Consider the following 25,704-nt stretch of genomic DNA (forward strand, 5'->3'; position numbering starts at 1 on the left):
CAGTACTCGCAATGCCCGTCATTAGTCCGGAAAAGCTGGCTAGCCTGCAGCGGCAGTCCGGCGACGTCCGCAACGTAGGCGTCGTGAGCTTGTTGATACTCCTTCGTTGTGCTGACGCGGATAGATTTGCATCCTCGCTCACGTTGACCATGGCAAGACGTCGCTGACGGATGCCCTGCTAGCCACGAATGGCATCATCTCGCCCAAGCTGGCGGGCAAGATTCGATATCTAGACTCGAGGCCGGACGAACAGACTCGAGGCATCACCATGGAGTCGTCGGCCATCTCTCTCTACTTCTCCATGCTCCGGAGATCGGCGCCCGACGCCAAGGCCGAACCGAAGGAGTACCTCATCAACTTGATCGACTCCCCAGGCCACATCGATTTCAGCAGCGAAGTCTCGACTGCGTCCAGGCTCTGCGATGGCGCCGTCGTTCTCGTCGACGCCGTCGAGGGCGTTTGCAGCCAGACCGTCACCGTTCTCCGCCAAGCATGGATGGAAAAACTGAAGCCCTTGCTCGTCATCAACAAAATGGACCGGCTCGTGACGGAGCTGAAGATGACGCCGTCCGAGGCGTACGTGCACCTCAGCAAAGTTCTGGAGCAGGTCAACGCCGTTCTGGGGAGCTTCTTCCAAGGCGAACGAATGGAGGAGGATCTGAACTGGAGGGAGAAAATGGAGGACCGCGTCACCGCCGCTGCCGCCAAGGCATCGACGGCGGACGAGCAAATCAACGACGCCGGGGAGCTTCAGTTCGAGGAGAGGGACGACGAGGACATATATTTCGCGCCGGAGAAGAACAACGTCATCTTCAGCAGCGCCATCGACGGATGGGCATTCACTTGTCGGCAGTTCGCCAGCATATACGAGAGGAAGCTGGGCATCAAGCGCGGCGTCATGGAAAGGGTCCTCTGGGGCAACTTTTACCTCGACCCCAAGACCAAAAAGGTGCTTGGGCCGAAGCACCTCAAGGGTAGAAACCTCAAGCCCATGTTCGTTCAGCTCGTCCTCGAGCCCATATGGACTGTCTACCAGGCCACCTGCGGCGGGGACGGAAGCCGAGGCGATCCGACCCTGCTGGAGAAGGTGACAAGCTCGCTCGGCCTCACGATACCTCCGCACATCAAACGATCCCGTGACCCGAGGATGCTTCTGACGACCGTCTTTGCCTCCTGGCTGCCGTTGTCTACGGCGCTGCTGGTGTCTGTGGTTGAATCGCTGCCGTCGCCCCCGGCAGCACAGGCCGAGCGGCTCCCCGCCATGCTCGAGGAGTCGCCTGGGTCCGTGAGCATCGACAAGGAAGTCAGGGACGCCATGGTGTCCTTCAAGCTCGGGAAATCGGACCCTGTCGTCGCCTACGTCAGCAAGATGGTATCCGTCCCCGAGAGCGAGCTTCCGGAAAACAGGAGGAAGACGACCGGGCAGATGACCGGAGAGGAGGCTCGGGAACTGGCTCGGAAGAAACGAGCGGAGGCGGCGAGAGCGCAGGCGGCGCGCGAAATGAGCTCGGTAGACGGCTTGGCCGAGGCTCTCGATTCCACGACGATGGAGGACACGCAACCGACGGAGGAGGAGAGCGGCGAAAAGGAGGTCGTCGTGGAGCACCTGATTGGATTCGCCCGAATCTACTCTGGCGTTCTGTCGGTTGGCGACACGCTCTACGTCATCCCACCCAAGTGGTCTCCGGCGAACCCCGAGGCGGCCCCTCGACCGGAGCAGGTCACCGTGACGGCGTTGTACATGCTCATGGGCCGGCAGCTGGAAGCGCTCGACACCGTCCCCGCCGGTGTGGTGTTTGGCATCAGTGGCCTCGAGGGAAAGATTCTCAAGTCTGGAACACTCTGCAGCCGGCTCAAGGGCGCGGCCAACCTCGCAGGCGTGAGCATGGTTGGCAAGCCCATCGTCCGGGTCGCGCTCGAGCCAGCCAACCCGTCGGACCTGGACAAGATGATTCGGGGCCTGCATCTTCTCGTTCAGAGCGACCCCTGCGCCGAATACGAGCAGTTTGCCAGCGGAGAGCATGTGCTGCACACAGCCGGTGAGCTGCATCTTGAGCGCTGCCTCCTCGACCTCAAGGAGCGGTTTGCCCACTGCGACATTCATGCTGGTGCGCCGATCGTGCCTTACAGGGAGACTATTGTGCGCGCGGAGGAGATGCGGCCGCCGGTCAACAAGGAACTGGGACGCGGAGCGGCCGTTGCGGTCGCAAGCTCGAAGCAGGCCACGGTATCGCTTCGACTGAGGCCGCTGCCGGACAACGTGACGGATTTCCTGCTCAAGAACGGCCAGTCAATCAAGATGCTTTACTCTGAACGGCCGTCGACGGACGACGGATCGGATGAGGATGACAACATTGCGGCGGAGGCCGTCGCCTCCGCTGGCAATGTCCTCTCGGCCGCCGAGTTGAAGAAGCAGCTACAGCAGCACCTTGACGCTGGCAAAGGCCGTGACGTGTGGAAGAACCGAGCGGAGCAAGTCATCGCTTTCGGGCCGCGGCGGACCGGTCCGAACCTGCTCATCGACGCGACCAAGGACGGCATCCTGCCTCGGGTGTTTGCTGGGCAGAAAGGTCTCGACAGCGGACCTCGGGCCGGAGAGGCTCTGCGGGCAAGTCACCTGTCGGACAAGATTGCGTACGCATTCCAGCTGGCAACGGCGCAGGGACCGCTGTGCCATGAGCCGATGCAAGGCGTTGCCATCTTCGTCGAGGACGTCAGCCTAACCATGGCCGAAGGTGACGGCTCGGCTCGCGACCAGCTCGGCAGACTGACGGGCGAGGTGATCAAATCGTTCCAATCGTCGGTCCGCGCAGCCTTTCTCGACTGGTCGCCGCGACTCATGCTTGCCATGTACACGGTTGAGATACAGGCATCGACGGAAGTGCTCGGACGGGTGTACGACGTGCTGACTCGCCGGCGCGGTCGTGTGGTGGCCGAGATCATGAAGGAAGGCACGCCCTTCTTCACCATTCAGGCCCTGTTGCCCGTGGCCGAGAGCTTCGGGTTCGCCGACGAGATGCGCAAGCGCACGAGCGGCGCGGCGCAACCGCAGTTGATCTTTGCCGGCTACGAGATTTTGGACGAGGATCCGTTCTGGGTACCGTTCACGGAGGACGACCTCGAGGACCTCGGCGAGCTTGCGGACAAGGAGAACGTGGCGAAGAGGTACATGGATGGCGTGCGGAAGAAGAAGGGCCTTTTGGTCGAGGGCCGGAACGTGGCTACGGATGCGGAGAAGCAAAAGACGCTGAAGAGATAGACGCGGCATTGATGATTCGATGCGGCTAGCGATGAATGCCCGCGAGACATCATCCACATGCTTTGTCTGGCGAAAACAAAACGAAATAACTGACAGAACAGTCCGATATGGACTACGAAGCTGCTATCCCTTCCTTGAATATGTTGAATGATTTGACGCGCAAGAACAACCATGACACTCGTACACAAAACACAAACACACATGTGCATTCATTCTGCGAATTGTGTACGAAGAATACGAATGAAAACAGGGCCGGCCGGCGAGCCGGTACGAGGCTCCAACAGCCGGCGAGCGCACTATCAACCTGTTCGGTTGCATCAGCGGAGGTTTCCCAATAAACACTCATGGAATGGCCGCACGGCCCAACAACGTTCACGCGGCTGGCGGGTTGAGTGGTCTGTCGCCACACACAATCCATCAGCAATCCAAGGGTGGCCGGAACGAGCTCGTTGCCCTGTTGCCAATGAATGCGGTGCGGCTCCAATAGGAGCGGCTTAACATCGATCCGACGTCATGATCATATTCCAGTTGGTGCGGTGGAAGATTTGGCCTCCAACTCCCTTGTTAGAATTGTTGCTGCATCGCCTCCAGATCTCGTTGAGGGCTTTGAAAACGGTGTTCCAGGTATCTAGAAGCATCCGCCCAGGCATCTGGTTCCCACGTTAGCGCGGCATGCTTCCAGCGAGGAGCGCTCCGGAGGCGAACGGCAGGGACGCACATCGTTGCAGAGCCACAACGCCGTGTCCCAGGAGCAGCTGATGCGGCTGCAGACTTTCGGGCCCGGTGGCAGGTTTGGTCGCCCTTGCATGTTGTTGAAGCGAGCATAGGCATCATTGAAGCCTTTCGACTTGACGGAGCCGAACAGTTTCTTGGAGCAGATGATATCGGCGCCGGAAAAGTCGAGGCGCCTCTCCACGTCGCGTCCGGCGGCTGTGCGGTTGTGGAAATCGGCAGTTTTGTAGTTTGGATTGATTGCTATGAGCTGCCGCTCAACGTCTTGCACGGTGCCGTTGAGCGTCAAGGTTGGACCGTCGACAAAGGCCTGCACCTGCCACTCCATGGGCACTACGGCTGGAGTAAGGACACTCGCATCACCGCTGGGGAAAGCAGCGAGAGCGATGGTGATGAGGATGAAGAAGGGAATGAGCAGCATCATTAGCTTCAAGAAGTTCAAATCGAGAGGTGGAAAGGACACTCGTGAAACGAAGGGGAACGGGACTGGGGAGGTGAGGCCAGGGGGAGGCCAGGAGGGCTTCATCGCGTACAAGTACCCACCAGTCCGGCCGGTGGAAAGGAGGGAGGAGATGGGCTTCTCCGCGTTGCGTCGTCGTCAGCATGAGATATGATGCCATGGTCCATGGTCCATGCGTGCGGTTTGCCGCTGCAACCGGAGTTGTTCGATTGGTTGGATTGACTGATGCGAATTCGAGAGCCTCGTGTCCAGACGCTCACCAGATACGGACGACGATGGGCCATCACGATAAAGAAAGGTACCTACAATACAGTACCAAGCTACTATTTAACGTAGGTACTGTTTTTATTTAAATGCACAAGGCTGGCTGGCGAAACTAAACATGCCTCGTGCCTGCCTGCTCATGCGTGCAGACTCGTTCTTGCCCAGCAAGCATCCAGGTCGGACTCGGGAGGCAGGAGCTACCGCGCGCCACTCTTGCGTCGCGCAAGTGCGGCCCTGAACAACGTCAACGACGCCCAGGTGGTTTGTTCGAGCAACTGCGGCGCCTGGTCATCTCAACCTCCTAATCGGCTTCGACGACAGCTGCTCGTTGCCTGAAGGGTCACCCTCGGATCCGTTCGCAGGAGCCTGGCCTGTGCTTCCATTGTTGGCAAACGCCATCAATAGGCTGCCTCGACGTCGTCAGTACCAGGGTTTCAGAATCCACGCAACACGCCACTCCTCCCAACTCCGAGCTACAAATGAACCGCTGGGCACGGCAACACTCGTCATATCGCTCCGGCAGCTGACACGCATGGAGGCCTCGTTCTCGTATTGGAGCCATCGCCACCGTTCCCATTCCGTTCCCCGTATTTCGAGATCCATTCTTGCGCCATCCTCACACCGCTATCGACCGTACAAGTACTGTTTCTCTCGCGGAAACTGAGATATTGGCCTGCCCAGGACATGACTGATAAGAATGATTGCCATGCTACCGATGCCATCGCCGTATCGACCAGCTATTTTCGAGACAGCTACTTATCGTCTTGGTGGCTTTTTAGCGAACCCCCAAGAAAAAGAGTATGCTGAGACGTGTGGTGCGGTACAGCAGGAACCATGACTACAGTACGGTTCATACCACTATCAGGTCTCCGTCCACGTCAGGGAGCGAAGGGTGCGAGAGCAATCCTTCCCCTTGGAGACCGCTCATGGACAAGAGCAGGAACCGCCGTTGTGCTGCCTGCTCCCTGTTGGCCCATGCGAAAAATTACGGCCGAATATAACAAAGATGCCACAGCGCTCGATAGCAGTATTTCGGTTCATGTGCCACGTGGTTCAATCCGGCCCCTGTATTCGCTCACCCGAATCGGGACGGATGGCAGTGTGCTTCTGAGCAATGATCCCACGAGACTTCTTCGTTCCTGAGCCATGGCCAAACCTGGACCACAGCCAAGGCATGATGAATCTACGCTGATGACGGAACCTGAGTTGAGTGCCTGCGTCATGAATAGCATGCAGCCCGACTAGTGACCCTACCCCAAGGAGTATGCTTAAATCAGTCGATGGTGTCTGACGCAAAAATGCATCCATCTTGTCGCTGGCGACCGTTGTCTCAACAATGGATTTGCGAGTGCATCATTTATGGATACATGTGGCGCGGGTCCAGCCGTAGGACCTGTTTAATCTCCTACCGTGGCTTCTGACCACGGTAAAGGGGACCTTCACTAGAGGGTGCAGCTCGTGAAATTGGATGCGGCTTTGATCGAGTCCATCGACCCTCTGGAACTGCCAGACGGATCCGTACATCTTCTCTGCTGCGAAAATGTCCGTCGACGCCATGGCGTAGAGCAAGTCATTCCACGAAACCTTGCCCGGTGAGGACGTCAGCGTCGGGTCGAAGAACAGCGTTCGGAGCACCTTGAGAGCGCGCGTCCACCGTGACCGATTCGCGTTCGGGAACCACGACGACGTCACCATCGGCCTCTGACACCATCTGTCGCCTCTTCGGTGCCGCCGAGCCCCTTGTCTTTGTCTTTGTCTTTGTCTTGCTCTTGGTCGAATCGTTGATGTCGGCAGAAGACTGAGCTGCTGAGCCGGGCACGTTGAAATATAGTGTTCACCACCAGGTTGCTGGCGACACGCGCGCAGAGGGTATGCTAATGGACAGCTCTGTGCACGGGATGATCGCCGCCGTTGACTTGCTTGAGTATATCCTGCCGATGCTCTCTCAACTCGGCCAGGCATTTGGAAAGTGTACCGGATCCTCTCGCAGGGCCCGGACATCATCTTCCGCCGCCGGTCCCTTCACCCGGAGCAGGGCCTCGATTCGGCCGAGGTCCAGCTGGCCGGTGACCCTGTACGGAGCTTCAGCTGCCATGACAGCAAGGGATTCGAGCCCGTCCAGCTCTTTCTCACTCTTCAGCCCCGGTTGCTCAGGCCTACGGGCGGGTCGCTAAAGTCCATTTCGCCGACATCGAGGTGACTATCGCTTCATGGATCGACGAGCATACACCGTCGTCGGGTTGAAGATGGATGTGCGTATGATCCAAACGTGGACGCCGTGACGGTGTCTGCTTCGGAACTTGTTTGTGGGATCTACGATTGCGCGAAATTGGTTGGAAAGATAGCATCGTTTGCATGGCTCGTACTGCGGGAAATCGCGAGTGGATGGATGGACGTTGAATCAACAGGCCAGGCGAATCATGACGGTAGAAACTCGGCCCAGTCAACTCGACAATCCCGTTCTTGACCACCTTCAGTACTGATATTACCGTCATACTACGCAAACGTAATCGCATCTGTGGACACTTGCACGGGCATACTTGCGCATGATGTTCCAGAGGGATAATAAAGTCAATACAAGTACAGCCTGTCCCTCCCAACGCCCTGGGCAGATGAATTTTCTCCCTGACGTTCCCGAAGACCGCTCAACCAACTATCTATTTCACCGATATTGCTATACATCGTAAACATGAAAACACACATGGGGGGGGTTATAGTACTGCCGACAGGTGAAGAGGTGGTGAGGTGGTAGAGAAATGAATATCGAGTAAGTCAAACTCTTGTCGCAAAAATTCTTCGCTTTTTTTTTCACGGGGATGCCCTGGCTAATCTGAAGGCATCCAACTCCGTCTCTCCAGAACTTGCGCGACGCCAGGGATGCGCATGGCCGTCAAGGCCGAGCGCACATGATCGAAAGGGGCCAAGATGCAGGAACGGTCCGCCCGTGGGAAGGGTTCAATGTACAGCACGCTCACGAATGTCGAACCCTCCTCCTCACAGGAACTTCTTCATGTTGTTGTTGTTCTTCCGCTTCTTGTAGAGGATATAGGCGCCGACGACGGCCATCTGGGAACCGATGAGGAAGAAAATGACCTTGCCGTGTCCCGGAACGCTGTTGGCCACCACGTTCCGCAACGTCGCGTGATGATGGCTTAGGTAGCCCTGGAAGGACTCGTCATGGGCGTTGAACTTGGAGCCGAGATCGGTGCGCAGTCCGTGAACCTCCGACTCGAGATCCTTGATGCGGTTCAGCAAGAGGTCCGACTGCTGCAGGCGGAGGATTTGCGTCCGTAGGGCATCGATGGCTTGCTTGACGTCGAGGTGGTGCTGCTCTTCCTCCTGCTGCTTCTGCAGGACGGAGTCGTGGACGTCGGCGATCTGGTGCATGGCCGACTGCAGCCGGTTGTGCAGGTCCTCAAACTGCTCCTTGGACGACGTGAACTTTTCGGCCGGCTGGTCGGCGGGGACCTTGGCCGCGGCCTTGGCCATGTTCGGCTTGTTCGGCGTGACGGCCGGAGGTTGTTGCTGCTGAGTCGCGTACTTGACCGGGATGGGCTTGGCGTCGCCGTCGCCCGAGACGGTCGACTCGGACAGGACGACGAGCTTGAAGACCTCGATCGAGTCGGGGTTGTCGGCGCTGGCGCCGGTGATGCCGAAGAAGTTGCCGGCCGGAACGCTGACCTTGTTGGTCTCGAAGCAGAGCTTGCTGTCGATCTCGACCCGGAACGACTTGGGCGACTGAATAATCTTGACCTGGGATGGACGTCCGAGATTGCGGTACGCGTACTTGCACTGTCCAAAGGGCATGGCGTCGACGGTGGCGAGCCTGGAGTAGTCGATGCTGCCATCGTTCAGGAAGCCTCGAACCATGCCGCCGTGCCTCGCGCTCGAGTCGATGACGAGGGCGAAACCGTCAAACTTGCCGACGCTGTGGATGCTGTGGGTGCCGACCTCGACGCCGCCTTGGCGCGCGAGCCAGATGTTCAAGCTGCCGCCGCCTCGCTCCGGTCCGCTGACGCGGAAGTCGACGTCGGCGGACCAAGTCGAGCGCGTCAGGGGGTTCTCGGCCCAGACGGCACCTCGCTGGTTGCCGGGGGCGACGGGGGTCAGGATGACCTTGTTGGAGAGCAGCTCAGGCTGGATCGGCTTGCCCGAGAGGGCAAAGTTCTTTATCTTCCCGTGGGCGTCGGCGGAGCTCAATCTGAGGGGAGGGCGAGAGTCAGCATCGAGGGGACGGGTGGAAGGGGGGGTGGTCGGGGGTGAACGAACGTTCCGGCGTGTCCAAAGCTCATGTCGGTGACGAGGTACTGCGACTGCGCATCGGCAAGATTGGCGGCAAGCAGCGCCGCCAGAGTCGCGGGGAGTCCGAAGGCTCGCATTGTGAAGTCGTGCAGAAGCTGTGCCGGTCTTCGTCTGGTCCTCGTCTCGTCGGCTTGTAGTCTTGCGGTGTTGGAAAGGGGTCCGGTCCTGGTGTCTGATGGGGGATGCGAGATGGGAGGAAAGGCGATGGTGGTAAGTAGATCTGCCCAGCACGAGTTGCGCACGAGTTGTTCCTACACTTATACTTATCAATCGGCTTCTGCCCCTCGGTCAGCTGGTAGTCGCGAGGATAAAAAAAGATTATGCTCCCGGAACAGGAGAAGTGATTTGCCAATGTGAAACCCGACAGCAGAGCAAGAAAATGACGACGGGACGGCACCAAGACCAAGGGGCCAATTGGAAACTTGCCACAGCAAGGTACAACTACTTACTGCCGAACTCAGTAGCGTAGCGAGTGGATGTACTCGGTACTTGGCGGCCAAAGTCGACGATGTCAAGTAAGGAGAAGGTTCACGCAACGTGTGAAAATGGGCCGAGATCAAGACACGTAAATATATATGGAACTACGAGTATTATTACCTGCACGCACTTGTACGAGAGCGAGCTGTCGGCATCGGTTGCAATTACGAGCAAACCCGATTTACGAAGTTTTTCAGTCCGCCTTCTGGTTCTTGGGAGCTTGTACTGTACCTGTACATACATTTACAACTAGCAATTAAGTACTTGTACTTGCTGTATACCATAGCACCCCTCCACATGTACATGTAAGTACTTGTATACAATTATACCTGCGCAGTGCAGTACTGTACAAGCAGGTAGATGTACAACACCAGCATGTTACGTAGTTGTATGTGCAGTGCAGAGCAGTATTGATACTCGTGCAGTACCGTACATGTACATGTACAGATACGAGGATTTAAAAAGTACATGTAATTACTTACTGTACTTACTTACTTAAGCACAAGGTACCAGTAAGTTCTTCGTACTGTACTCCGTACAAGTGCCAAGAACACTTCATGCTCTGAGAGGAACTGCTTCATATCAGTACAAATACCGACCCACGGCTTACGTACCGAGTACTAAGATAGCATCGTACTACTCCGTACGGAGTACTCCGTACAATACCCCGTATTACAACTAATTACTGTGCAGTACGGAGTACAGTACTCAGTACTGTCAAGTAGAGCTCGGCCCGATGCGGATAGCGCCATACAGAATTTCGAGTCATTCGACTTGTAATCCGTTACGTACCTTGTCTGCAACAAGTGCCAGGTTAGCAAAGTACTAGGTACTTACCAGTATTAATCTCACGCAACTTGTGCGGAGTACATGTACTCTGTACTCATACCTATACGGTGCCCCCACGAGCTCCATACTTATGTAAGCACTCCGTACCACATGCTTAAGTAATTAAGTACTGTAATACCTACTTACATGTACGGAGTACAACTACAACCAAGAACGTGCACCTCGCCCACAGCACTGGACAAGTGCATGTACACGATACATGGATGCATCAACGCCGTGAGCCAGCCATCCCTTCCTAGCTCTCCTGCTTGCTCGTCGACAATTGAGGAGACGGAGTTTCGAAGAGCCGTGTCATGACGCAACGGCTGCCACGACAAGAATGGCCGAATCATACCCGACCCTGACACAGTGTGCCGTCGTCAGCACCGCCTTCAAGGTGCTGCTCTTCCCCGCATAGTAAGTCGTCGTCGTCGGGCTCCGCGTGCAACGGAGCGAGGATGACGAGCCAACCGACGGCAACAGCAAATCCACCGACTTCGAGGTCCATCGGAACTGGCTCGCCATCACCCACAGCCTCCCCGTGTCCGAGTGGTACTACGAGAAGACGTCGGAATGGACGCTCGACTACCCGCCCTTCTTCGCCTACTTCGAGTGGCTCCTCGCCCTCGTCGGCCGCCTCGTCGACCCGGCCATGGTGCGAATCTACAGCCTGCACCACGATAGCTGGCAGACGGTGTACTTTCAGCGGACGACGGTCATCCTGACGGAGCTGCTGCTGGCCTACGGGCTGCAAGCCTTCATAGACTCGACGCCGACGCCTTCTAGACGCGCCGCCCAGGTGGCTGCCCTCTCCATCTTCCTGTCGCCGGGCCTCCTGATCATCGACCACATTCACTTCCAATACAATGGCTTTATGTACGGCATCCTGGTCGTGTCCTTGGTCCTCGCCCGATGCAGCTCGACCCTCCTCCGGAGCGGGCTGGTCTTTGCGGCGCTGCTGTGCTTTAAGCACATCCATCTCTACCTCGCGCCCGCCTATTTCGTCTTCCTTCTGCGCAGATACTGCCTCTCGGCCCAGTCGATTTTCCGCATCCGGCCTCTCAACTGCATCAAGCTCGGCGGCGGCATCGGTGCCATATTCGCCGCGGCCTTTGGTCCCTTTGCCGCCATGGGGCAGATGCCGCAGCTCCTGAGTCGCCTGTTTCCCTTCTCGCGAGGCCTCTGCCACGCGTACTGGGCGCCCAACATTTGGGCGCTCTACTCGCTCGCCGATCGGGTCTTGATATACCGTGAGCGATCCGCGTGCCCCCGGAGCCCCAACGTCGGAAGCTGGTTGCTGACACCCTTCAGTCGCGCCGAGGCTGGGCCTCGCCGTGAAGTCGGCGGCGCTGCGGAGCGTCACCCGCGGCCTCGTGGGCGACACGGCGTTTGCGGTGCTTCCCGAAATCACGCCCAGGCTCTGCTTCGGATTGACGCTGCTCTTCCAATGCCTGCCCCTCGTGAAGCTGTTCGTCGAGCCCACCTGGGACAACTTTGTCGGCGCCATCACCCTGTGCGGCTACGCCTCGTTTCTCTTTGGCTGGCACGTGCACGAAAAGGCCATCCTGCTGGTCATGATACCCTTCAGCCTGATTGCCCTCAAGGACAGGCGACACCTCGGCGCGTTCCGCCCCCTCGCCGTCGCCGGCCACGTGTCCCTCTTTCCCCTCGTCTTCACGCCGGCCGAGTTTCCCGTCAAGACGATATACACCGTGTTCTGGCTCGTCTTGTTCCTGTCGGCCTTTGACCGGCTTGCGCCCGCGTCGAGCAAGCCGCGGTTTTTCCTGCTCGACCGCTTCAGCACGCTGTACATTGCCGTGAGCGTCCCGCTCATCGCCTACACTTCCCTCCTTCATCAGGTGGTGTTTGGGAAGAGTTACGAATTCTTGCCGCTCATGTTGACGAGCTCGTACACGGCGATAGGCGTCGTCGGGAGCTGGCTCGGATTCATGGTGGTTTATTTTACATGCTGACAAGGGACGTCGGGGTTGTCCTGCTCGACCGCTTCAGCACGCTGCACATTGCCGTAAGCATCCCGCTCATCACCTACACTTCTCTCCTTCATCAGGTAGCGTTTAGGAAGAGTTATGAATTCTCACCGCTCATGTTGACGAGCTCGTACGCGGCGATAGGCGTCGTCGGGAGCTGGCTCGGATTCATGGTGGCTTATTTTACATGCTGTACAGTACGTCAGGGACGGCGGTGTCGCTGCTGTAGCATTTCCTGCCATGTCCGAAAATGCCTTTCGTAGCATTTCTTCATCAAGGCATGATCAGATACTGATGGGCTCACGATCGGTCTTGGCCATGATTCTTCTGTGTGCGAATCCTGAGCGTAGGCACTGGCTTTGGGGGTTGATTGCTGATTGATTGTTGATTGATTGTTGATTGATTGTCCATCGAGGACATGCGGCGCAGTCTGGGCCATCGCTGCCGCTGAGTCAGCGCCAAAGGCCAGAAAAATGGGTCACTCCGCAACGATGAGACGTGGGTGGGAAGGACCAGATGAAAGAAAGGTGCCGTGCTCGTTTTGGTGCACGCCGTTTGGGTGCAGTGCAGACAGGAAAATGGGCGATAAATGGGTTATAGCTAGGGCTTCACGATGCGAATTGTGACCAGGCCAGAATCTCTACTGGGAGGAATTTGTACAAAAAGAGGATCACACAATAGCAACGGTGACCGTCCCAGGGCGAGGTGGGATGCCTCCAAGGCTGGGTCAAGGTGACATGGGGCAACGGAAATTCGAACCAATCGGTTTGCCTCACAGGCCTTGGGCCGGGCGAGCGGAGAATCTTTCATCGATGCAGGGACAAGTCGTCGAGGGCGCGGCGGACGAGAAGGCGACGGCTGCCCTCTTGAACGACGGGAGAGTTGGCAGGACGGGTCAGGGCAGGCAGGCAGGCAGGCAGGTCGAGAGCTACCGAAAGCCAGGCTCGGCGGCACGGCACGGAAGCGGCGGTAACTTCTTGGAACGTCGTCTTTCGGGCGTCGTTGGACTTTCCATCGATCCGGCGCGCGGCGGCGAGCAAAATGAATCCAGGAACGCGGGGGAAATGTGCCATGGCGGGCATGAGGCGGCGCGAAGGGGATCCGGCGGACAAAGGAGTCGTCGGACACGGTCGCGGCCGAAGATGAGTGGAGATGTGGGAGGCGAGTCGGGGAGAGGGCCTAAGAAGCGGTCTAACCCAAGAAGGAGTCGAGGGGGTGGTGCAGGCAAGGCGGGCGGGCGGGCGGCAGCGGGTACATTTGGTTGGAGGGAGGCACGCTGGTACGGCGCGCTGGTACTCCGTACGCAGTCGCAGCATAGCGTGCGACTGACTTCATGCTTACTTACAGCACCTAGTACAGTACACCTACACTGTTCTCCGTACTAACTTGTACACTTGATTAAGTGTTACTGACTAGCACTAGCACAGTACAGTACTATTTCTCTGTTGATGTGCAGTAATTACGGAGTACGGAGTACCTGGTTGCGAATTAATGTGTACCTAGTACCTAATAGTACTTACCGTAGGTGGTACCTAGCCCCCACCTCCGCCGTGTCTGAAGAGGATTGAACGCGCATTGCAAGTACTTAGTATGACTTGCAAAGTATCGTGTACTGTACTTAAGTACGTGCAGTACAAGTGGTAATATGGAGGGTACTTGTAGTATTCCGTATGGAGTATTACAGAGCAATACCAAGTACGCGCAGACTGGGTACGCTGTAAATAAGTACGGGGTACGGAGTACATGTAGTTGTACTGTAAGTACATGTAGGTGTACAGTAAGAACTTGTACTGTAGTTACGTACTTGTTGCGCACCAATTAACCCAAGTAATATTACTTTACTACCACCGTACGGAGTAATACTGTACTTACTCCATACTGTACATGTACAGTACTGTACTGTAAGTAAAGCAAAGTACTTGCGTTGCAAGTAGGTGTACTCCATAACACTCCGTATCCCGCCCGTATCGACTACATGTACATGCAATAACTAGTTTACCAAGCACCAACATGTACCGCCTACAAGTGCATTGCATTGGATTTGCTACCAGGGTACTCCGAACCCAGCGCAGCGACAACCTGTCGTGTCGTCGGTACTGCACCGCAAGTACACAGTTTGCACACTTGCTTTGGTACTTTGGCTCTCCGTGCCCCGTACTGTACATGTATATTACTAGGTATGCTCTGGCCCGCTCATCAATCGGAACGCGGAAGCGCATGCTTTGTCAACGGCCGGGGGCTGCCAAGAGAGTCGCAGAGTCCAAGGCTGATCCGCCTCCATGCCTCTACGGATTCTCGTCATGATCAATGGCGCCTTCCGCAGGCTTCGCTCTCCCGGCTCATGCTGCTTTGGCCCTGTTGGAATCTCGGTCGGGCGTCGAGAGGCGTGGAGCCCGGCGCCTTGGGTCGCGGCCGTGGCCATGTAGCCTAGCCCTCTGCCGGCCTCGACGGCGAGCGAGCGCACAGTACGTCAAGCACGTCGCGCACCTAGATCCGGATGACGGTCGGTGCAAGTGCTGGCAATGTGTAAGTAAGGTTGCACACTTGCTGCCATGATGCGACCAACGACTAACCTAGCATTAGCATGCCGGAGAGTACATGTACTTTGCTTGCTTGCAGGCGCCTGCTGGTACTCGTCCCTCCATACATGCCTCCTGTCTGGCGCCGAGGGCTATTTCGGTACCTGCGCTGGTCGCGGCTCCGAGGTACCATTTTGCGGTGCACGCGCCGGCCAGTGACCTCGCATCGCTAGGGGCACCCCGTTCCTTTCTCTGTCGTCCCCCCCACAGTTTTCCTTTACTTTCCTTCCTGGTCTCCGTTCACCTCCCGCCGACGCAATTCTTTTTCTCTTCTTCCACTTCCTTTCTCTCCCGTCGCGTCTTCCCTTCCTGCATCTTCCTCCCACGCCACCACCACGACGGGAACGCTCCCTACATCGACCCCCTGCATCGCCCGCTCTCGGGATATATCATCCAGCCATCGCACCCGGAGTCGCGTCTCCTCGGCCGCGTGCGTGTAAGTCGCTAGTCCGCGACGACGACCAAGGACGACGACGAGTCCACCACCCATCCGCCCCAGCCTGCCTGCCGACGGCTAGGCAGCGACCACGTCTACGCCTAGGCCTGAGCGGCATACTTTGCATTTTCGGAGACGACGACGACGACGACGACGACGGCCGCCGCTCACCCCCGCCCCGACGGCCATCCGGAACGTCAGGCAACGACGAGGCTCCCTGCCGGGCTTGGCTGTCATTTTCCCTGCCGCAGAGGCTGGCCCGTCGCAGCTCCGGCAAACACGGCCCCCCCAAACACGGCCTCCCTGTTCGTGGATGGGATCCCTCCGGCCTCAAAGGCCTCTCTTTCTCTCTCCGCCCCTCCCCCTCGGCCCTTCTGCCGCCACCCCGAGCCAGGGTTTTCGGCTGCGTAACTCTCGCCGACCGCTCAGGCATCATGGTAAATGGCCGACGGCGGCGCCCCTGGCATCCAACCCCACCGGCCGGTGGTACGAAGGCTAACACACTTCCCCCCCCCCCCCCAAAGGTTCTCTTCAAGCGAAAACCGGTGCGCTTCCTTGCCCCGCCCCGTCTCGGCGGCAATGACGCAGAGGTATTTATCCCGTCGACGGTTGCCCGCGAGGCAAGCTTGCTCACGTCGTCCCCTTCCCAGGTGTGGCATATCCCCCAGACGGGAGAGGTCTTTACTTCGTACGAGGCGTACTTGAAGCGGTATGTCTCGCCACTCGGGCCCCAAACTCGGCCGTTGCCTGCTGACCTCGACCGCCAGGATGGACTTTTACAAGCAGGTAACACACAAACGCCGCCCTGGACCCGGCACCCCGTGGGAGAGAGGAATGAAGGCTCACCGACCCCGTCAACAGCGCAGGTTCAACGACCAGATCACCGGCCATTCCGGATTGACCTTTTTCGAGGCTTTCTCCAGCGAGGTTCGCCGCTCCATCGTGCCCCCGTGCCCCCGTGTCCCCGTCCCCCGTCTGCCCGTCTTCCCGCCTCGGGGATGGCACTTGTTCGCCGCTGACCCTCCTGCTTCGCAGCTTGCCGGCGGTCGTGAGGTCGAGGCCGCCTTTCCAGAGGCTCTCAAGGGCCCCATCCTCCGCAAGGTCCAGTTCCAGATCGTTTCCCGGCTCGACAACCTCGTGGACATGATCTACGACGAATTCAAGCGCGACTTTTACCCGGGCGAGGAGGTTACCGTCACCATGGATGGCGGGGAGCGGGTCCACGGTCTCGTTCGAGACAAGACAACCTTTGGCCCCAGGATCCTCTCGGATGGCTCCCGATCCCAGCCGGTCACCCGCTATCACGTGAACCTCAAGGACACGGAGGATGAGAGCATGGTGACGGACGAGCACATCTGCCGCGACCGGGGCATCTTCACAAAGGCCATGCTGAGGTCCTTTATCAAGAAGACGGTCGCTCGGGAGGCGTGGAACGGCGCACCCTGGCTCGTCAAGCACGAATACGCGAACCAGTACCACATCGACACGAGGGTGCCCCCGCATCTCCGGCACGACACGAAGCTCCAGGAGCGTAAGCAGCTGCAGGCTCGGAAGCGTGCGGCGGCCCCGCCTGACGTCAACGGCCACGGGTCCCATCTGCAATCCGGTCCCGTCAGGCTACCCGAGCTCAAGCCGGCCCCCAAGAGCCAGAAGGGCAAGCATGGCCAGCATCCAAAGGCCATCAAGTGGCCGCTGGGCATGTCCGTCAACGGCGCCCACGCCGTCAACGGTGTCCACGCCGTCAACGGCGGCACGTACCCGCCCGGCCACTACCGAGACCACCGAGCCGCCGCGGATCCGACGCCGACGCCTCCGCCGCCGCCGCCGCCGCCGCCGCCCAAGTACCCGATAGAGGACCTGCAGCTGGAGCCCAGGGAGGGAAGCGTGCGGCCTCGACTCAGGTTCATGTGCCGGGACCCTCCGGTCGAGGTCGACGACGACGACGGCGCCGCGTCGGCCTACGGCAACATCGACATGGCCTCGGTCGGCTCGCTGCTGGAGACGTGGGACAGCCTCAACGTCTACTGCGAAATCTTCCAACTCGACTCCTTCACCTTTGACGACTTCGTCGAAGCGATGCAGGTGGCTTCGACCGAGGTCCCGGTTCAGCTGTTCGACGAGATCCACTGCTCCGTCCTGAAGATCCTCGTCGATTCGGAAAAGGACGGCGGCCGAGTGCGCATCACCCTTCCCGAGCTCGAGGAGGTCGACGCCGAGGCCGGCGACGACGACGACGACGACGACGCAGAGACGGCCGAGCCCGAGCCCGAGCCCGCGCCGAAGCCGAGCGGGCGCGCGACGAGGGGCAGCCTCGCCAAGCTCGAGGCCGAACGTCTCGCGGCCGAGGCGGCGGCGGCCGAGGAGGAGACGCTGCGGGCGGAGCTGGAGTCGAAGCACCGCGCCGACGAGCTGCTCAGGGGGTACGACTGGATCGAGCACCTTCGAAGACGAGACTTTGCCCGCGGTGGGTGGGAGCGAATCGTCGTCGGCCTCCTGCACCAGCTGTCCAAGCAGGAGCGCTACGAGACGGTGTGCGAGGAGCTCCTCCACCAGCTCGTCCCGCCCGGCACGGAGCCGACGCAGGAGGCGGTGCAGGAGAGGTACGGCGCGCTCGACGTCAACCACCGCGTCCGGGCGCTCCAGCTCCTGTGCATGCTCACGATGGAGACGAAGGCGGTCCGGGGCTTCATGGAGGACTGCAGCGAGACCATGACCAAGTACCGCAAGGAACGGATCGAGTGGCAGAGGCAGCGCAAGCAAGCGTAAGTGGACCGGCGGACGCGTCGCGAATCGGGCTAACGAGCGTCCAGGACCGAGGACCTGCGTCAGCTCAACGACGAGCGAAAGGCGCTGCTGCCCGAGGGCACGCCGTCGGAGGAGGCGGCCAAGGTCGACGAGGACGGCAAGGCGGCGGACCTCGAGGACTCTCAGCTCGAGAGGGACGACGAGGCCGAGGTCAGCAACGACGAACGAAAGGCGCACGCTCCGACGGGCCGCATCCGGCAGGCGGCGGAGAAGCAGCGCAGGCGCGAGGAGGAAAAGGAGCGGCTGGCCAAGGAGAAGAAGGAGCTGGCGGAAAAGGCGCGCAAGGAGGCGGTCAAGCTGCCGGGTCCGCAGATGAAGCAGTACAACAAGCTCCTCAAGGAGATTCAGAAGAAGGAGGGCATCATCAAGGAGTGCGAGGTCGAGATGGCCATCATCGAAAACGACCTGCGCGAGGCCGACTGCCCGAGGACGCGGGTGCTGGGCAAGGATCGGTTCTGGAACCGGTACTACTGGTTCGAGCGCAACGGCATGCCGTACGGCGGCCTGCCCAACAGCTCGACGGCCGACGCCGAGTACGCCAACGGGTGCCTCTGGGTGCAGGGTCCCGACGAGCTCGAGCGCGAGGGGTACATTGACGCGCCGGCCGAGCTGCAGGACGAGTACAGGGCTCGCTTCAAGATGACGATCCCGGAGCGCAAGGCGACGGAGGAGGGCGGGACGAGCGTCTTCAACGCGCGGCAGTGGGGCTACCTGTCGGAGGCCGAGGACGTCGAACGGCTGATCCACTGGCTCGACCCCCGCGGCTTCAACGAGCTCAAGCTCCGCAAGGAGCTGGTCCACTACAAGGAGAGGATCGCGACGCACATGAGGAATCGCGGCAGGTACCTCAAGGCCGAGGCCGAGGACGAGGTCAAGGAGGAGGCGGTGGTGAAGCGGACGAGCTCCCGGATCCGCGAGAGGACGCCGGAGGCGCGCAGCTACCGATGCGCGCGGTGGGTGAACACGATGGCGCTCGACGAGCTCGGCCACCTGCACAGCCATCCGCCGCCGCCGCCGCGGGCGAAGAAGCAGTCGAGGAAGCGGGAGGCGGCCGCCGAGCCGACGGGCAGGGGGGCGAACAAGGCGCGGCGCAAGTGAGGGGACGAGGCGAGGAACGATTCGCCGGCGGTGCCTCGGGAAGGGGGCCGGGCGGTGACGGGGGTTTGATTTTTGTCGCATAGCGAACGGGCGGCGCACGGATCGGTGGGCATGTTTACGAGTACGGCCTCCTCCTCGTGCTCACGCACACGACTCTCTCATGGCAAGCGGGATGGCTGGTTGATCTCTGGCTTTTCAGGTTGGGCATATCTCCGGATGGATAGAGGTTCCAGGACAGGGTGGCGACGAGCATAATGCAAGTTGTTTGTTTCATTACGCATCCCAAACCTGTGCGCAGGTCGCGGCGGGAAGCGGCCAGCGTGCGCGCGCGTACCGGACGTAGGATACGGCGTCTCGAGGGCGTCGCAGAGTTGGTTGGGTGCTGTTGGAGCGTGTGTTGGATGCTGCGACTTTGCACCAGCATTCTCCGTACACGTACCAAAGCAGCCCCTATTAATACTCTGCGTAATCCGTACCTCTGGAGTAATTAATTAATACTGCAACACACCAACATGCAATTTTCTGTACAGTACTTGTATGCAAGTCAGGCGAACAAATGGAAGCAGTTATCAGTTTGTCGTTGTACGTTGGTTTCGTCCCGGCGAGGCTAGAATGACGCCACAGGAGTATCCAATCAAGCAGCCAGATGGATATAGGCTCCCCACTCTTTTCATGTGGCTGGTGTGGGGGGCGACATGTAAGTATTTGTACTTCAGTACTTACGTACTCCATAGGTGTAAGTAAGTACTCCCCGTAAGTAGGTGTAGTAGGTACTCCGTAGGTGTGAGTAGGTACTCCGTAGGTGTAAGTAGGTTTTCCGAGGTGTAAGTAGGTAATACTCCGTAGGTGTAAGTAGGCATTCCGCACAAAGTGCAAGTACCTACCAAGACTGTGCATGTGCGAGTAGGCTCCCTGTTCTCTAATTACTTTGTATTCCGTATTACTTTTGTACTTACTGTACACCTGCCTACTTGCCTAGTACACTTGCTGTGCTTGCATCTACTTGCATACACATCTCCATGGACTTACCTGCACTGAAAAGTGTACATGTACACTAAATACTCACAAGTACAGTACATATACGTACAAACCTAGGAGGTACCTATTGGCCGTCGACACAACGCTGGCACAGAGTACACGGTACTTACAAGTACATGTAAATACATGTAGCGAGACTAACTGCTACAGCACGAAAACGTACTCCGTTTTCGGGATTATTTACTCCGTATTACTCCGTACCGATCCGTACTAAATGCTCCGTGCCACGCAGAGGTACTCCCCCATGTGTAAGTGTTAGTGTCTACATAGTAGATAGCAGGCAATGCTACCACCGGATGATTCGGACCCAACAGATGGCATGGGCACCGAGTATGCAGCAAACGGCAACATTACAAATCGTGCCTTACAGGCAGCAGTCAAGTGACTGCACAGCCTCGTTGCGCACCTACCATACACACCTACTGCAGCAAACACCGCGTCAAGGGCCTGCAAAGTCCCCTTTCCCAGGGTGTCAAACCTCCCGAGGCAGCACAGCAAGCAGGCAGGCAAGTCGGTGCACCCGTAGCAGGGAGCGAGTGACCAAGGGACGACGATGGCGGCCACGGCGACGACCAACGATGATGGGACGGCCAAGATAACGCTCTACTGGTAAGCGACGGAAATGGGGGGAGCAGCCGCCGCCGTGGCACGCTTCGGCTACGCTGACCGGCCAGGCTCAACAACTCGCGGGCACAGAGCATCATCTGGCTCCTCGAGGAGCTCAAGACGACGTACGAGCTCGAGATTTTCCACCGCAACAAGCAGTCGATGCTCGCGCCGCCCAGTCTCGACAAGATACATCCGCTCGGCAAGTCGCCCGTCGTCGGCATCGCCGCCCCCGGCCGCGAACCGATCCTCCTCGCCGAGAGCGGCCACATAACGCAGTACCTGTGCGAGCACCTGCCCGAGGGCAAATGGCTCACGCCGCCGCGTTGGAGGGACGGTCAGGAGGGCCGGCTGTGCGGCGAGACGGAGGCCTGGCTGCGCTTTCAGTACCTGCTGCACTACGTCGAGGGAAGCCTGATGCCCAACCTCGTCATGGCCCTCGTCCTCTCCCGTAAGCCTGCCTGCCGAGATTGCGCGACCGCGAGCATCGGGACACGATGGGCGTGACTGACGACGACGGACGCAGGCCTCAAATCCCCCCAGGTCCCCTTCTTCATGCGGCCCATCACCGGCGCGGCGGCCAACCGCATCTACTCGCTCTTCGTCTTCCCCAACGCCCAAAAGCACCTCGCACTCCTCGACGACTACCTCGCCTCCTCCGGCGGCAAGTACATCTGCGGCAACTCGCTGACGGCCGCCGACATTCTCCTGAGCTTCCCGCTCATCGTCGCCAAGGACCGCTGGGACGGCATGGGTCGATGGGAAGGGGGCAGCTGGGCCAAGGCGCACCCGCGCGTCGCCGCCTACGTGACGTTGCTGGAGACGGAGCCCGGCTACAAGGCAAGCCTCGACAAGGTGGCGAAGATGGACAGCACCGCTTCCGCTTCTCTCTAGGTCACAGCCAGAGGCGGACGAGGAGAGGAGGCTCGAGCAGGTGCAAGGGCGGATGCGCAACTGGGCATCGCAGCTAGGTCCGAGGACCGGTTGCTCAACGACAACGCAACGGGTGACGATGTGATGACGGGATGGATACATGTAACTGGAAGGCTTCGTCGTTGGCGAAGGAGGAGGTTGTTGAGAACTGCAGCCTGTTGTAATGAGCCGACGAGACCCTGCCATTGGCCAGGCGTGAGAATCCCCTGATGGTGACTCTATAGCCGCCAAGTATAGTAACACCACCGGTGCTGGCACCCAGATATAAATGCAAATTTAGGCGTACGGGGTACTTACGTACGGGATTATAGACGCCGAGTACACCTATAGTATTTCAAGTACAGCAGAAAGCAGAATGCAATCGGTAACGACTAGGTACTAATATGCCTGAGACTGTTGAAATGCTACGACTCCGTGCCTGTGCAAGTATTACATGTGTAGTACGGCTCACGGACGAGGACAGGTGGAACCTAGGTAGTGATTGTGATACATTGGCCTACAATACTCACATGCCCCCTATTTTTGCAATGCTAAAAGAAAAGTACTATATGGAAAAATTCCATAGAAATACTGATTCATCTGCTCGCAACGGAGCAGTCCTCGATCGGCTGTCAAATAGGAGCAAATGGATTGATATTACTGAGTAAACTGGATTCAGATGCATCTCGAATTCGGTGCTGTAGGGGTTGGCACTCTGTGCTACAAAGTACTGCATGCACTATGAAAGTTGAGGCACCTGAGTGCCCATACTTAGGTACCTGTAAAGACAGTGCCTAGTAGGTACAGTGCCTTGAATTACAGCACCACCATGGCACTAAAATCAAACGCCCAAGTACAAGTCCAGTGGCAGTTGGCTGCAACAATTTACTTGTACAGCACTCCGCACTCTGTATTAGGTACTTACATACGACGCAGTTAGTACCTTAGGAGGCAACTATACTGTATGTAATTACACTGTACGGCGCACCAGCATGTGCTCCAAGTCGACTCCAGAAAAAAAGTCCACCTCCATTCACGTCATCAACCAACCTCCTCCTCCTCCTCCTCCTGCATCCATCGCAGACAACGGCCGTCGGCGTGCAGCTGCGCCATGTACGCGCCAAGAACGATCTGCTCACGATGTGCCTCGCGCCTGCAGCCCGCCGTGACGGTGCGTCGATCAGCCGCCGCTCGCTTCTCCTCGCCGGCCGAGCCTTCGCCATCCGAGCACGAAGGCGGTGACCGACACGGCACGATCCCTCGCCGCGGCAGCCACCGCAATTCCTTTGGTGGGCAAAGATGCTCCAAGACGATGCAAAGGTCGGCCGTCGCCCTCTTCAACGACATCGTCAACAAGACGGAGGCCCATCCGCCCGTGGCCCACCGAGGCCTCGCCCCAAACGCCGCCCATCCGCCCTCCCTCGGCGAGTGGGAAATCGCGGCGAGGATGAAGGAGCTCTTGGATAGGCGTGCCGGCTCGCCCGAGGAGCTGCGGCTCTTCCGGACCGACATCTGGCCGCACGTGGCGGAGATGCGTGGCCAGATGCCCAAGCACCTCTACCTGGCCACCACCCAATTCCTCAGCCGCGCCTGCGATGCCGTCGCCGACGAGGGCGAGGCCGGAAACACCGTCGAGCTCTCGAGCATGTGCGCGAGGGTCGGCAAGTGGGATCTCGACCTGAGGAACGAACTCGTGCTGAGCCTGTGCCACGAGCTCATCGGCAGCAGGCACTCGTCGGCGAAGAGGACGGCGCTCGTCGACGAGCTCGTCGGCCTGTGGCAGCACATATCCCAGCTCAGGCGCAAGAGCCAGGGGGACGGCGGCGAGCTGCGGTTCGTCCTGCCCACCGTCGAGGAGGTCTTTGGCGACGCGGGGGCCGAGCCGCCCGAGCCGCGCCCGAGCGGCATGGCACCGACGACCAAGGCCTTGGCCAGCATCTTTGTCCAGTTTCGTCTCGAGCAATCCCGGGACCTGATTCCGGGCCTCCTGGCGACCGTCGCCATCCTGTCCGACCCGCGACTTGCGCGCCACGCCGCGCAGGTCAAGACGGCGCCCCTCCTGAACCTCGTCGCCGCCGCCCTCGAGCGGGGAGGCGCCGATCAGCGGTACGTCGACGACGCCTTCGGGGGCAAGACCCGCTACCCGCCCGCCAAGCTGCGCGAGGTCAGGGCCTACGTCGTCGAGCAGTGGCCGCGTGCGGAGGCGATGCTGTCCGGCGCTTCCGGCGCATCCTGGCGCCAGGGCCTCGACGACGCCCGGCCGGCAGCATCCCCGGCCGGCCTCGCCTCCTTCTCGAGGCAGCTCCGCGCCGCCTACCGGGCCCGCAACACGGGCGCCATCGTCTCCGTCTGGCAAGACCTCAAGGCCCGGCTCGGCCGGAAGCCGGATCTGGTCCGGCAGATGCGCGACGACCCCGAGTTTCTCGACTTTTGGATATTCGCCTGGTGCGCCGTGCGGCGGCCCGCGAAGCTGCAGGAGACGCTCGACCTCATGCGCGAGGTGCGGGTGCAGCCGACGGTCAAGACGTACACGTCCATGATGCACGGCTGGAAGATTTGCAAGGACGGCGACAAGATCGCCGCTCTGTGGGACAAGCTCGTCGAGTCGGGCCTGCGCCTCGACGCCGTCATCTGGACCGAACGCATCTCGGCCCTCATCGAGGCCGGCAGGCCCCAGGCCGGCATCGAGGCGCTGGCCGAGATGATGACGCTCTGGAAGCGCGCCCTGGCCAAGGCGGGACCCGACGCCGCCGCGAGGGTCGCTGTCCAACCCAACATCGAGGTCGTCAACGCCGCCTTCAAGGGCCTCGTCCATCTCGACCTCCAGGCCGCCAACGAGGTCCTCGCCTGGGCCGGCCGCGAGGGCATCGAGCCCAACATCCGCACCTTCAACATCCTCCTGCGCGAGAGCTTCCGCGGCGACGGCCCGGACGACGTTCCGTCCCTCCTCCGCACCATGAAGCGGCGGGGCATCGAGCCCGACGCGGCCACCTTTACCATCATCCTCGAGGAGGTCCTCGGCGTGCTCGACAGGGCCTCGGCTGCCGAGCAGGTCCAGGCCGTGCACCAGATCGTCGCCGACATCGAGGCGTCGGGCCTGCGCGCCAACCTCGAGACGTACGGCAAGATGCTCTACGCCGTCGCCTCGCTGGCCAACGGCGGCGCCGACGAGGCCGTGGCCGCCGTGCTGGGGCACATGCGCGCCGCCGGCCTCACGCCGACGCGGCACATCGTCACCATCCTCATCGAGCGGGCCCTCGCCCGCGACCCCCCGTCTCCCGGCGCCGTCAAGGCTCTGCTGCGGGAGCACAAGCTGACGAGCATCAACCAGGGGGATCAGACGCTCTGGGAGCGCGTCACGAGCGCCCACGCCGTCACGGGCGACGTCGAGTCCGCCATGGCCGTCTTCGGGGACCTCGCCCGCGCCGGCCGCCCCGTCACGTCGCTTCCCTGCCTCGCCGACCTTCTCTCGGCCCTCCTCGAGGCCGACCGGCTCGAGGACGCGCGCGGCGTCGTCGGCGTCGTCATCGGCCACAAGCTCGAGAGGGACGCGGCCGGCGGCGTCGAGGTCGAGCGCGACGCGCGGTACTGGCGCCATCACTTTTGGTACGTCGCCAACCAGCATGGACTGCTGGACGGCGACGACGTTCCCGCCGAGCTGCAGAGCAGATTCCGCGCGCAGGACAGGTAGGCGCATCGCATCGCGCACGCGTCCCCGTAGCATTCGTGCCATTGTGCCTGCACGCATTTTACGATCGATCATTCATTCATTCATTCATTCATTCAGTCATTCAGTCATTCATTCTTGTTCTATGCCGTGGCGTGCGCAACGGCGCAGGCGAGCCTGTCTGCCTGCTTCCCTTCCACTGTGCAAACCCAAGGGAGCGAGGTCCCAACTCCCGAGCCGGCTGGTTCTTTCC

General features: G+C 59.6%; 7 protein-coding genes across 7 annotated transcripts; 5 read left to right on the top strand and 2 right to left on the bottom strand.

Moving 5' to 3' along the window:
- Positions 1–11: 11 nt before the first annotated feature.
- On the top strand, positions 12–3,259 carry DCS_03001 (Protein synthesis factor, GTP-binding protein; the record flags this gene model as incomplete). The annotated part of the gene is made up of 2 exons (XM_040800326.1): positions 12–74; positions 125–3,259. 2 exons carry the CDS (start codon positions 12–14, stop codon positions 3,257–3,259), a joined length of 3,198 nt encoding a protein of 1,065 aa, XP_040661209.1.
- A 494-nt stretch (positions 3,260–3,753) lies between these two features.
- Positions 3,754–4,517, bottom strand: DCS_03002 (uncharacterized protein; the record flags this gene model as incomplete). Its single annotated transcript, XM_040800327.1, has 2 exons — positions 3,754–3,909; positions 3,978–4,517. The coding sequence occupies 2 exons, from the start codon at positions 4,515–4,517 to the stop codon at positions 3,754–3,756; spliced, it is 696 nt and encodes a 231-aa protein (XP_040661210.1).
- Positions 4,518–6,068: 1,551 nt separating this feature from the next.
- DCS_03003 (lectin family integral membrane protein) lies at positions 6,069–9,094 on the bottom strand (the record flags this gene model as incomplete). The annotated part of the gene is made up of 5 exons (XM_040800328.1): positions 6,069–6,350; positions 6,422–6,589; positions 6,691–6,871; positions 7,714–8,916; positions 8,985–9,094. The coding sequence occupies 5 exons, from the start codon at positions 9,092–9,094 to the stop codon at positions 6,069–6,071; spliced, it is 1,944 nt and encodes a 647-aa protein (XP_040661211.1).
- Positions 9,095–10,662: 1,568 nt separating this feature from the next.
- DCS_03004 (dolichyl glycosyltransferase) lies at positions 10,663–12,691 on the top strand (the record flags this gene model as incomplete). Its single annotated transcript, XM_040800329.1, has 4 exons — positions 10,663–10,739; positions 10,806–11,572; positions 11,634–12,274; positions 12,455–12,691. The coding sequence occupies 4 exons, from the start codon at positions 10,663–10,665 to the stop codon at positions 12,689–12,691; spliced, it is 1,722 nt and encodes a 573-aa protein (XP_040661212.1).
- A 3,075-nt stretch (positions 12,692–15,766) lies between these two features.
- DCS_03005 (DDT domain-containing protein) lies at positions 15,767–19,228 on the top strand (the record flags this gene model as incomplete). Its single annotated transcript, XM_040800330.1, has 4 exons — positions 15,767–15,811; positions 15,976–16,034; positions 16,093–18,087; positions 18,136–19,228. 4 exons carry the CDS (start codon positions 15,767–15,769, stop codon positions 19,226–19,228), a joined length of 3,192 nt encoding a protein of 1,063 aa, XP_040661213.1.
- Positions 19,229–20,819: 1,591 nt separating this feature from the next.
- DCS_03006 (glutathione S-transferase) lies at positions 20,820–21,766 on the top strand (the record flags this gene model as incomplete). The annotated part of the gene is made up of 3 exons (XM_040800331.1): positions 20,820–20,875; positions 20,941–21,323; positions 21,399–21,766. The coding sequence occupies 3 exons, from the start codon at positions 20,820–20,822 to the stop codon at positions 21,764–21,766; spliced, it is 807 nt and encodes a 268-aa protein (XP_040661214.1).
- Positions 21,767–22,895: 1,129 nt separating this feature from the next.
- Positions 22,896–25,475, top strand: DCS_03007 (glutathione S-transferase; the record flags this gene model as incomplete). Its single annotated transcript, XM_040800332.1, has 1 exon — positions 22,896–25,475. One exon carries the CDS (start codon positions 22,896–22,898, stop codon positions 25,473–25,475), a length of 2,580 nt encoding a protein of 859 aa, XP_040661215.1.
- Between the last annotated feature and the right edge of the window lie 229 nt (positions 25,476–25,704).

Source organism: Drechmeria coniospora, chromosome 01 (assembly GCF_001625195.1).
Source record: "Drechmeria coniospora strain ARSEF 6962 chromosome 01, whole genome shotgun sequence".
NCBI classification, from domain to species: Eukaryota; Fungi; Ascomycota; class Sordariomycetes; order Hypocreales; family Ophiocordycipitaceae; genus Drechmeria; species Drechmeria coniospora.